Consider the following 13647-nt stretch of genomic DNA (forward strand, 5'->3'; position numbering starts at 1 on the left):
TCAAAAGTGAAGCAGGAGCTTAAAAACAAATGCAAAACAATCCAAATGTCAGATCACACTGCTACCTTATATGCCCCAATTTTTTATGAGTTGTTTCATCTACAAAAAATTCAAAAGGAAATTTATTTTTAACAACATGTTGTTTTTACAATGCATTCAACTTACTTTCAAAAATTGTGTTTCATCTCAGTTTATTTACTTAAACAACATAAATACAGTAACAAACACAACTGGCAAAAATAGCTTTTAGGAAAAAATACAATTAACTCTAGTAAGAATATAACTGAGATACTAGAGCAGAATAATATAAATTGGCCTATTAGCCATGAGTCCCACTACACATAACAGCTATCACACTGGTAGACAGTCTAGCATAGTTGTGGTTTAAGAACAACAAGCTCTGCAACCCAACAGATCTAAGTTTAAATCCTGGCTTTGCCACTTATTTTATAGAGCATCGACATCCTCATCTATAAAAGAGAGACAATAACAACACCTCTGAGGAATATTTTGTTAATGTTAAATAAGAAAAAGTAAGGAAAATGACAAGTACAGTGCTTGACACATAGTAAAGGCCAAAATTTTTTAAGTATTATTATACCATCATCATTATCACCATCATCATGATTCAATATTTAAAAGCTGAAAAATAAAGCTTTAGTGAGAAAACCTTATTAAAATATAATTTAGAATTACTGTATAGTCAGTGCTGCCTTAGCCAATGGTGCCTAGCTTCTACTCCCACTCCTATAAATGTCAGTATTTCCCATTCCTGCTGGGGTTTGGGAAGTGAGCCATTCACAGCTTGAACATCTCTGATGGCTTCTGTTTATGCACTCTGTGCTGTTAACTGGCATATTATCCCACAGTCTGCCTGTTAACTGCCTGTTATTACAAATTCCTAGAGAAATAAATTTCAAGAGTTCTTCGTATAACAAGTAACATAACATCTCATGCAGTTAAGCATTAAATAATACTTCATTCTTGTCTCATCATCTAGGAGTAAAGAGTGACACAGGACTTTTCTAGACAGGTGAAAATTTATAACTTCAAGTAGAAAAAAAATCCTAAAAATTCTAAAGGAAAGACACTATTTATGGTGGAATGAGAATGGGAGTAGCATCTGACTTTGTCCTACAAAACAGAAGGCTGGAATAGACAGCTGAGCAATGCCTTCCATTTTCTAAGGAAAAAAATAATTTTTCTTTCAACTGTGTACGGACTAAATTAAGGTCATTTCAAAATCTGAACACTTACACCCATGTATCCCATATCAAAAAAAATAATTTTCAGAGAGGTAACTATAACACAGGACAAAGAAATACACAAAAAAGGAATATTACAAAGAAATGATAGCAGCCGAGTCATACCAAAAAGGCGAAAAATGTTCAACAGAAATAGAAAGACACTAATGGATTTTGATTTTCGTTCAGAGACAAAGGATTATTTTTCCTTTTTTATAAGTCCAATCACTCAGTTCTGCAGATAATAATATTTAAGTAAACATAATATAGTAAATATGATTTCTATTAGGTTAGTTTTTTTAGAAGTAACCTGTTAGAAAACGCACAGATTTAATTATAGTTGTGAAAAGAATATAAACATTATAAACTTGACCAAGTAAAAATAAGAGTTTCACTAACAAAACTTGGAAGATGGAGAAGCAAATAGAAGGAAAATGTATACCAAACACCTATCTCTTATTGATTTTTATTATGGGGAGTAAACAGTCAGAGCATCAACAACTATCTACAGTGATAAATCAGGAAAAAGATATTCTCATGTAGTTAAATTACAGTGAAATCTATTAGGAAAAAAATTAATAAGCTGTAAAAGCAGTTTATACTAGGTAGTAGGAAAGGGAATGATGGGTGGGCAGAAAGAAAAGCCTTTACCTTTTAAGACGTTTTGTTTAAGTATTATGTTTTGTGTAGATTTCACTTTAATTTTAAATGGCACTGTGTGGGGGAGGAAGCCAGAGGAAAAGAAGTTAAGATAAAACATAAGGAATGCAGGTGGTGTCCAAATAACATGGTATCAATAACTCAACCCAAGCCAATCAAGCAACAGGGACTTCAGATCTACATATGGGTGTAGCTAAGCAGGCCTGGTGATCCTGCACAAACACTCACTGCTCAACACTGCTCCAGGTAAGGTTCCTGCACTCCCCCTGCCTGAGTCTAGAGAAAGAGAGCCGGCACCGCTTGCTAAGATGAAATCAAGGGCAACAGGGGAAGAATAGTCCCGAGTACTGCTGTATTTGTACCTAAAAGCTGTGCTCATTATTCTGTGATTTAAAGTTCTAAAACCTGCAATTTTCTTTCAACTGCCAAGATCGTCTTCAGAGAAAAAAATAAAAGGATATTTTAAAGATTATGAGAAATTAAATCCATCTGTGTATGTTAAAATGTAGTATTCAACAAACTAGTTCAGTTGGTATACAAACTTTTCAGAGCATAATCCAGCATGCTCTCAGGTACATTCCAGTAGTTTCTTTCAAATGAAATTTTAAAAACTAAAGAAGTTCTGACTTTTAATAACTTTTCTTGAAACTAATTTAGATAAATGTCAAGTGATAAAGAAATTAAATGCTTCATTCAGACGTATTTTAACATAAACACACTGATTCTTATTCCCAGTAAATCCCAACTATAAAACTCTGTCAATCAACTCAAGAAATGTCAAATAATGTAAAAATGGACCCTGTCAGTTATCAAAGTGAACAAAACTGGTGTTACAGTATCTTTTACTAAAGATGCTGAAACACAGCACATCTCAAGGAAGACACAAGGTATTGAAGAGCTACCAGTTTTCTTTCATTTTTCAATTAACTGGGTATACCAAATTGCTTGGTACTTCACGTATTAAACTACATAGTCATATAACCTGAGACTTACTAGGTAAACAGTCAATGCCTCTTTATGCAGAAGCAAATTTGTGAATTCTCTTTTTTTCTATTTTCAGAATCATAAGAGTCAACCCTCAGTTGTTCCATGTAATCTACTCCTAAGACCACAGAGTCTCTGCCTTCTACCAAGTACTTTATTTCCAATAAAGGAGCAATGTGACTAGGAAAGAAAAGAGGAACATATAATCTACTAAAGAAAAATTAAGAAGTGCATGAGTAGATACACCGTACATATGACTTTGCCTGCAACATAAAAACAGAAAAACAAACACCACACAAGAATTCAAAAACACTCAGAATCATGGAATGATTCTCTTAAAGGACATTTCTAAAAAAGAATATATTTCTTGATTCTCTAACCATCAACAGGAATAAAAATACATTTAAATGTTAAAGAAAATAAGAGTGTGAATTCAGTTGGAAATAACTATTCCTATGATTACCAGAGTGTCAAATGACTTTTCACCCTGATGCACTCAGGTCCAAGCAAAGATTGAATCTTGCCTTTGCTAAATTCCACAGATCCAGGTAAATTAAAAGAACGTTTAAAGTGTTGGTGAATTATGTGTGAACAGACCCAATGAAAGAGCTCAAGAACAGGTTCAATACTGATTGTATTCAGTAGACCAGAGGAAAAAGAGCAAAACAAAAATAAATGCATAGAATAAGAAAGGGGCATCTAATTAATAAAGACAAAAATAAAAGGAAATTAGAATAAAATTCCTTTCATTTTTGTGGACTCAATCTGTGCCACATATCAACTAATTCTATTTCTATTTCCTATATCACATTATCTACAAGAAGTGAACAAACCTACGTTCTCCCAACTAGGAGCTAACGGGTGAAATAAGAGGTGAAGGGAGAAGGGGATTGGGTCAGGCAGGATGAATGGTGGCAGGCAAAGGAAACACTGCTCTATGTGGGCGAGAAGAATTGCTGGTGGAGGGCCTATCATCACCACCAAGCATTTCCAACTAACAGCTCTGCTTTCGGAGCCACCCTGATGTTGTCACTAAATCACCAAGTTAAAAACACAACTCTAACAGATTTCCGGGAAATCTAAGATAAAATCCCACTACAATGAATTCCTTAGGACATTTTAATGTATCTGTGCATGTATTTTTACCTATTTTCAGAATATAAGACAAACTTTTCTTATTACTGCATGTATGACTCATATATGTAAATATAGCATGCTGCTTATATACCATATTATCTAAAATAAAACAATGATTAATTTAAATCATCATTCCAGATCTTTCTGATCAAAACTTTTTATCAGGTCAGATAACTCCTCCACATATCACTATATACATAAAAATGAAAAAGTGCTTAGAAGCCACTTCACGCTAACTTGAAAAAGCCCAAATAAGGATTTCTTTCAGTTTTTTATAGTTAACTCTCACCAAGTAAGATATTTACTTTAACAAACCTAAAACAAAAATTTTAATTAATGGAAAAAATGAAGTGTCAACATGTCACCTGCACCCTCAATCTCCTGCCAACAAATTTCCAAACTCATTCTTTCCTATTATAATAGAATGGTGACTTTTTCGAAGTCAATCTCTCCAATAATCCCTACGAAGCTTTATTATTACGTTCTCTGTCTTATTTTTAACCTCTCCCTCTTTCTCATTGATTTTCAAATATTCAGGTTGCTCCTTCTCAATTCCACATCTCTCCTCCATATAAAATTTCCTCATCCTACACTTACACTTCAACCAAATCTGTCCCTAACAAGGTCAACTCTGATATCTTTGTTGCTATAAATGCTATAGATATTTTCGTCCTCATTTTGCTTGGCATCTCTGCAACAAAGACTTCATCATGATACCCGTAATCTCGTATCTACAACACCTCATACCTTGGTTTAGCTAATCCCTACTGCACCTCCTTCAGGTCCTCCTTAGTCTTGACCCCCTAAGGAAAATTAGATCCCAATGCTTCCACCGTATGCTCAACTTCCTTCTCTATAAAGCCCCATTCCACTTGGGCCTGCTTCAATCCAAATCCATCTTGATAGACTAAGCACTCTAGAAAACCATGGATTATACTGATTACATTATATGTGGTTCATCACTATACAGCCAATTCCAAAACAAACCACCTAGCATATAATAAACGCTCAGTAAATACATAACTGTCTGAAGTATTTTGAGCCAATCATAAATAAGCTTCTCTCATTCTAACAGATTTACCACCACGAAATGAACTAAATGAGTGCTATGCTTCTTCAGGAGCCAGAAGGCCTTGCTAGAAATTTTCATATATATTCAACATATTAGAGCTTATTCACCCAACTTAGTAAGTATAAATGACATAACCAAGTTTTTAATAGTGAAAGTTAATCACTGTCAAAATGGATAAAATAAAAATATTACTGGTACTACCCAACTATGCACTTCTTAATCAAATAAAAAGTGGTTGCTTCAATATACATAATCCTAAAGAAAAAAAAATATCATCTCTAGGGGGAAAATACCTAGTTATTCTATACCCAGCACAGACCTATGACGTGAGAGTATATTAAAAGAAAAAATTTAATCCAAAGCTGTATTAATGTTTTGTCCTTTCATAATCCTTTTATTTTTTCAGATACTAGCAATCAACATCTACAATATCAGTGCATCCTGCTCACTGAGTGCCAGATTCTCCATACAGGGGAGACTAAGGGACTCATTCTAGGCTAAGTATGAATTTAATTTGAAACTGGGTTTCCTTGGCAAGTTCACTATTTTCCCTAGATTTTATATTTATTTTTGATGCTTTTAGAGGAATGGCGGAAATTACACTTGAGGATTAGAGATTCCTCAAGGTACTGTCACAACTAATGCAAAACCTTCATTTTAAGCAGACCAAAATCCATTAATAAAGTTAGAACTAAGAGCAGAGGATGCAGCAGCTATTTTTACATTGTACATTTTATAAATAAACAGAAGATATAATATATTAAATACATAATCACTTAAATATTACAAAGATGACTCCCACATAAAGTGAAATCACTTTAAATTTTCCAAAAGAATTCTTATCATGATGAGCCAACAATTGAACCATCTGGATCTGAAAAGCAAACTGCAACAGAACTCTCAATATTTATAATCTGGGCATAGTTAAGGAGGAAGAATTCTCAAGAGCTGCAATGGAGATATGAACAGATGAATTTATTCTCTACTACTCCATAAAAATGAAATCAATAAGACTGGAAAAAATATGAAAAAAAGAGTTTCAATGAGGTGACAAGAAACAGGATTAGAAAGTATCTGATCTTTCAAACCTTAAGAATTGTTATTTATAATTTTACTGTGCTGCTCATTTACAAATAAGAAGGCTAAACTAGAACATAGCACTTAATATTAATATTCAGTGTTTATTACCATTGTATGTTACACAACTCCTATATAAAAACTGACAATAAAGTCAGCTTTAAAAATTTTACATCACCTTACCTTATGCAACTATAATGTTTAAAAGTGCTGGCAGCTTTCTGACATTCCAGGCACAGCTGAATAGCTCCTGGATAGTCTTCCTCCTGAATCAACAACAGAAGTCATTAGGCTGGAAACATTTTTCTTAAAGCTTCTGAAAAAGAAAAATCTCTGTTCATACTCTATCCAAAGTTACAGCACCAGAAAATTTTAAGTCCTCTCAAATAAGGATCATAATACCAACAACAGATAAATAGTAAAATACACCAAAATAGTAAAATATAACAAAGCAACTACCTCCAGGCCTAAAATGTTTCCATGAAAAAAATATGCTGTTCCCTTAAAAACACAGTAATAGCCCTCTGAGACCATGACATGTAGATAAAGCCTACAAAGAAGTACAAGCTGCTTCAGAGGGAAGGAGTTCTTTAACTGTTAACATTCTTCTTTCAGTAACGTTTATAGAAAATGTTCCCAAACAGTATGCATTCTACTTGTAATCAACATTCAACAGTTCTACTATCATAAATCCATAAATATTCTTAAACAAATAAATTTGGAAAAAAGTGAAATATTCATTAATGGCCCCAAATATTCCTAAACAGTAATTTAATGGCAAATGAATTTTTCATTTCTCAAACCCTAGTTTTAGTGGTAATAGTTTAGAAGTAATACAGTGATTATACAGAAAATCATTTAAAAAAGTTCCTGAAGTTCATATCTAAATTCAACAAAGGCAATTCAAACCACAGGGGATGCTGAGATGATAACAAAGTACCTACCCAAAGGTGCTCGAGTATTATGGGGAAACACGTAATACATTAGGCTTTGGTGAAACTTATAGCGGAAGTATACAGACAATACTAAGAAAGCATCAAACAGAAAACAGATAGCTCACTCAGAAAATCAATTAATATATGAGACACCAAACATAACTAATCTATGACATACTCCTCAAATCACTACTTTATGTTAGACACAAAAGATAATTTCATTGCTATTTGGGCACAGATATAATCAAAAGATACTGAAGTTAACACTCCCACATTGCTACAAACTGAACATTTCCCCCAATAATTTTTTCTAAATGAAGTATATCATATCAATAGAAGAAGATGCACTACAGCAAGTTCCTTTACATGTCTAAAAATGCTCTTCATACTATATACCAATTCGAGAAAAATGCACATCTGAATTTTTTTCACAATAATTCTCTATTTAATATTATTAGGATCACCAAATTTCCAAGCCTTGTAAACTTACCTCCAGCATTTCACTTAAGCGGACATCTGTTCTTTGCTGAAAAGAACATAAATCAAAAGGTAAAATCTGTTTCAACCATAAAATTAAGCTTTAACTTTTAAAAAGTAACCTGTATATACCAATGTTTTTATAGTTCTCAGAGATTTCAGAAGTCCAATCAGCAACTGACGTTTCCTTTGATTTGCAAGAAGGCCTAAACTAGCTTGAGTAAAACCTTCCTTTGCAATATTCAAGTGTCTGTAAAAGTGAAAAATAAATAGTTAAGTTTTTCTAGTATAGTAAGAACACTATCCACACAGAACAATTAGGCAATTAATGAGATAGTATCCTGAATTGCTCTTAAATTTGGGGACTGTGAGCACTATTTGACAAATTTATTCAACGGCTCAAACTAAACCAGCATTACTTGAAGCATGGTGGGTGGTCTGATACCAATCTTCAAACTGTTACTGATCTACCACAAAAGTACAGAAATTGAGAATAAGCATTTAAAAACATGTAGAAGAAAAGTTGACAAAACAATTTTATGCTTGATGAATCTAATAATAAAAAAATTTTTAAACACACAGAGCAAAAGTTAACACAATAATTTTATGCTTGATGAATCTGATAATAGAAAAAATGAGACTATTTTATATGTGTTGGTTGGGTCTTTTTAAATTCATTTTCCTAGAAATTTGTTTTTATTGCATTTTACAAAAACAATAGTCTGTAACAAGTTGGAAATTAAAAAAGAAAAAAAAAAAGAAAACTGGTTCTTCACCAAAGACAGTTTGAGAAGCACGGATTTAAGCAACACAAAAACAGTAATATTTTTAATCCATAACAAGATTTAAAGACATTTCTCACAGACCTTCTTAGTGCAGTTTTTAGACCATTATATATGTTCAGTTAATGAATGGCATTCTATAAACCGCAATCATCATAAAAAAATCAATTTTCCATGACAGTTTCAGAGTTTCTCTTAAATGTTACTCAGCTTGAACAAAGTATCATCAAATGCAATACCTCCTCCCATTTGTGCAGATAACAGCAGCTAACTGAAGACCTGTCTGTAATGAGGTAACTCTTTCAAGTTCCTATGGAAAGATTAGGTGTAGGTTACTGTTTGAGGCATTTTATTTTTCTTTCTTATTGGTATGGTTCTCTAACAAAAACTTTAGTGGGCTTCAAAGAAAAGCCTGCTTGGAAAACAAAGTAGCAACAAAAATACCTGAACTTCAACATTGTTGGTATATTTTTCCACAAAATTATTTTAAATAACCACTTTCAATTGATTTTCACAATGGCATGTAACAAAATATTTAGGCAGTATTGTTTATAAGGAAATGTAGACCCAACCTCTTTAGATGGGCGTAAATAAACACTAATAATATATCCGTTTAAATGTTTCTATCCAACAGAACTTCATGAGGTAATTAAGGATATGACAAATATGATTTGTTTGCTAAGGTGCTTTGACAATGAATGTCTTCATTTGAACACTGTTAAGATATTTCAATGGATTTTGAAGTCTCTTATTTTCTGATGAAAGGGCAGATTCAGCTAGACAGTTCCAATTTTATCTTATTTTAAAGGCAGACTGAGCAGTCATTATTAATGATCTATGAGTTACAAAGTGCACTGAAGCAATTTTCATTGGCTCTTCAAGTTAGGAAAACCAAATAGATTACTTTAGAATCAAATATAAAAACTCTTCCACTTCTTGCAGTTTGGTAAATTCCCCAAATGAGAGAAAAAAAACATACATACACACAACCCAAATAGAGTTAATATGCTGCTATAAACTATAGACAAAAGAATAAATTAAAATATTTCAAGTTCCAAGTATAAGTCACTCAAACATTTTTAATATTTTACTATTAAAAATAACAAATGTTATCCTACCTTTACATAAGCAGGCTGTTTTTCAAGGATTAAATCTGCTACTTTTTTAGAGACCTATAAGAACATGCAATCAAACAAAGGAAATAAAAGAAAAAGCCTCATGCTTCCTATTACATTCTACATTTAAAATTTTAGCAAGAATATTCCATAGGTCTTCCTAATAACTTCTACAGCAAATACTGGCATGCATTGGCCACGTACATTTCTTTGGCTATGAAATTAGTACAAGAGATATAGCATGTAGCACAGTACTTGGTCCTTAATAGAAACTCAATATGTGGTCATTATTATTGTTAATAACATGAGTATCTGCTTTAACTAACATGCACAAAAGTATAACCATTTTTAAGGGTATAGGATTTGCTTTAAAAAAGATAGACTTGTTAAGATAAATAAATGTTTAATCTACTGAATTTATGGAAATTCTATCTGGGAAACAGAACACCCTTTAAATCCTTTGTACCGCGTAAGAAGACAAACAGCAGTTTGGTCCACTACTTCTGAAAAACAGGAAGCGTGTTTTCTGGAGCGCTCTGAAGATACCTAAGGTTTCTTGGTCAGTTCCATGAAAAACGGTAACATATGTGAGTTAGAATTATAATGATTTTGAACATGAGCCTCTTATTTCACAATTTCAGGGGCCCCTGTAGGACTACACTACAGAGGTACCACGTCCAGCATGAAGCATGGCACACCAATGGTATTTAGTGAATATCTGCTCAAGAAACACAACTGTATCCCCTTCCCCAAGCCAACTGAGAACAAAACACTACACATACATTCAAAGATTGCGTTAATTCTTTCATGTTTTCTTAATCTGCTATGAATTTGTATAGATTTGTATAGATATGAATGTGTATAGATGTACACAGACAGAAACCCACCTAATTTTACCAAATTGGGGATTGTTATCACTTTATTTATTTATTTATTTGGGTCATTGCCTTTTTTTTTGAGTTATGGGTTTTTCATTTTTTTGTTTTAAATAGACCATGTAGTTATCGTTCGTCTACACTGTGCTAGGCAGTATACTGACTGCTTTTCCTACATTATCTCAATTAGTACTTATGACAATCTACTGAAATGGGTTACATGCTGCATTTTCCCGATGAGTAATCTTAAACATAGCAGTAATTCACCCACAGTTAGTAAGCTGCAAGGTCAGGATTCAAGGCCAGGTTGATTAAATTCCAAAGGCCACTGTGCTACACAGCCCTTGTGGTGGGGTTCATCCCCAAAAGAATACTACCACATAAAGTACAGAGATGGAGGAGTACATATTTAAATATGCTGAAACCAGGAGAAGGCAAAAGGTGCCACCATCCACTGAACTCTAATTCTCCAAAAACAACAACATATTTTTACCACACAACCCTCTAGTGCTCAAGGCCCTTCCCCACACCAATGCTGCTACCCCCAGGGAGATCCAAGCACCCACTGAGACATCTGGGTGTAACACTAAAGAAAGAGAAGTATATCCTCCTTTATTTGTCAGATGTATTATTAAAGATCATACCTTAAATTAAAATGGCTAAATTTATTACAATTGCTCTTTTGGTATTAAAAAATTAACAAGACCACTTACTACCATTACTTAATCTTCTACAGTACAGTCTGAGTTTTATAAAAGGAATTCAGCCTAACACAAGGAAAATACAAAATCACAGAATTTTACGGCATTAGAGAAAATGCAGGCCCAACCCAACCCATTACTTCACAGATGAAACAAGAGATTTAGCAAGGTTAAGTGACTTGCCCAACATCACACGATTAAATAGTGACAGCAATTCAGATTTAATGAATCTTAACCCTGTAATCTCTTTGGACCTATTTCAACTAGAAGTGGGAGCCTTTATTCTGAGATAAGAAAGCTCCATCACAAAACTATGGGTAGGAAAGTCATGCATACATGACAAGGAGTAATCTAAAAAGGTACTTAGTAATCGGAAAAAAAAGTTCAAAATTCTTTGATCACGTTTAGGATTCCAGAGAAAGAACTCCAAGTTCTAGAAGCATATCTATCAAGGTAATGTGAGGGAAACTGAACAGACAATAAATTTGAATAAGTATAAATGCATCATTTGAGTCAAAGTCATGTTAAATAATAAGGTTTGTTTAAAATGTTAGTATATTAGTTAAACAATAAAACCTGCAAACGTTACACCTCTCTGTTGTGTTTCATTTACAGTTTTGTCAGAAATGTGTTTTTTACTTACTGCAGCTTGCTGTTGTTTTAATTTGTCTCTGTACTCCTCTAAGTCTTGCAAATTGAGAACAGGAGGGAGCTTCTAAAAAAAAAAAATCCATAAATAAAGAGTAAAAAATCAATTGTTTAATTTGGTTTCATTTACCTGCACACCTGACTTAGGAACTACAACCTGCACATACAAAACGGTGTCACATCCCACTCCTCCCATCCTCCCCACCTCCCCACTAGACTCCAGACACAAAAGCCTATATCTCTGTTACCCAACCCCCTGGTACTCAAGTTCCATCCCTCACCCAGCCCTGCTATCTCCACTGCTGCCACCTCCAAACTCCTGGAATCCCCACTACCACCGGGACTCCGGCCCCTGAGCTGGGAAACACTGCTTCCACAACCTGCAACAGGAGAATGTGAGAAAGTCCTAACCCTTATCCCCCACTCTACCAGCCACCATATATCCCTACTCGTCCAGAACTCAAAACATATTTCCCCTCTGAAATACTATGAATGGTAACTAAGCACTACAGTGTGATAGTGACAGTTGTTGGAGTACATTCTGGATTATACATACGCTGGAGGATAGTATGGAAACTAACAAAAATGCATTCCATTGTGTAGATGGGAAACTCCCAAGTTAAACTTCAAGTCTCAGTCAACTGATGATGAAATTTCAGAATACGTTGGGTACTAACTCTGCATGTACTGCAATATGAAGTACATATGCATACTGCAATTGGTTTCATCTAAAACACGAACTTTACTATTCTTTTTTTTGCAGTTCTTATAAATGTAAAATGCCAATGTTACAAACAATTATGATATTAAGCTGCATGAGCTGCTTATAAATTTTGGAGATTAATCCTTTATCAGTTGCTTCGTTTGCAAATATTTTCTCCAATTCTGAGGATTGTCTTTTCGTCTTGTTTATGGTTTCCTTTGCTGTGCAAAAGCTTTGAAGTTTCCTAAGGTCCCATTCGTTTATTTTTGCTTTTATTTCCATTTCCCTAGGAGGTGGGTCAGAAAGGATCTTGCTGTGATTTATGTCATAGAGTGTTCTGCCTATGTTTTCCTCTAAGAGTTTGATAGTGTCTGGACTTACATTTAGGTCTTTAATCCATTTTGAGCTTATTTTTGTATATGGTGTTAGGGAGTGATCTAATCTCATACTTTTACATGTACCTGTCCAGTTTTCCCAGCACCATTTATTGAAGAAGCTGTCTTTTCTCCATTGTATATTCTTGCCTCCTTTATCAAAGACAATGCGACCATATGTGCGTGGGTTTATCTCTGGGCTTTCTATCCTGTTCCATTTATCTGTATTTCTGTTTTTGTGCCAGTACCATACTATCTTGATTACTGTACCTTTGTAGTATAGTCTGAAGTCATACGCCCCAGCAATCCCACTACGGGGCATATACCCTGAGAAAACCATAATTCAAAAAGTGACATGTTGGGCTTCCCTGGTGGTGCAGTGGTTGAGAATCTGCCTGCTAAGGCAGGGGACATGGGTTTGAGCCCTGGTCTGGGAGGATCCCACATGCCGCAGAGCAACTAGGCCCGTGAGCCACAACTACTGAGCCTGCGCTCCACAACAGGAGAGGCCGCGATAGTGAGAGGCCCGTGCACCACGATGTAGAGTGGCCCCCACTTGCCACAACTAGAGAAAGCCCTCGCACAGAAACAAAGACCCAACACAGCAAAAATAAATAAATAAATTTTTAAAATGACATGTACCACAATGTTCATTGCAGCACTATTTACAATAGCCAGGACATGGAAGCAACCTAAGTGTCCATCAACAGATGAATGGATAAAGAAGTTGTGGCACATATATATAATGGAATATTACTCAGCCATAAAAAGAAATGAAATTGAGTTATTTGTAGTGAGGTGGATAGACCTAGAGTCTGTCGTACAGAGTGAAATCAGAAAGAGAAAAACAAATACTGTATACT

General features: G+C 34.4%; 1 protein-coding gene across 2 annotated transcripts in view; it reads right to left on the reverse strand.

The window, feature by feature from the left end:
• The window catches only part of VPS50 (VPS50 subunit of EARP/GARPII complex), a 140107-nt gene that overhangs the window by 105394 nt on the left and 21066 nt on the right, over positions 1-13647 (reverse strand). For both annotated transcript variants that reach the window (XR_014326464.1, XM_082846773.1), the window contains exons 4-9: positions 11703-11774; positions 9487-9540; positions 8608-8678; positions 7719-7836; positions 7600-7635; positions 6358-6440 (exon numbers count right to left, since the gene is read on the reverse strand). Coding sequence is in view for 1 of the 2 variants with exons in the window: in XM_082846773.1 (XP_082702899.1) it covers positions 6358-6440; positions 7600-7635; positions 7719-7836; positions 8608-8678; positions 9487-9540; positions 11703-11774 (434 nt within the window). In the remaining variant the exon portion in view is untranslated. The remainder of the gene's footprint in view (positions 1-6357; positions 6441-7599; positions 7636-7718; positions 7837-8607; positions 8679-9486; positions 9541-11702; positions 11775-13647) is intronic.

The sequence above is a fragment of the Leucopleurus acutus genome, assembly GCF_964270905.1.
Source record: "Leucopleurus acutus genome assembly, chromosome: 9".
NCBI classification, from domain to species: domain Eukaryota; kingdom Metazoa; phylum Chordata; class Mammalia; order Artiodactyla; family Delphinidae; genus Leucopleurus; species Leucopleurus acutus.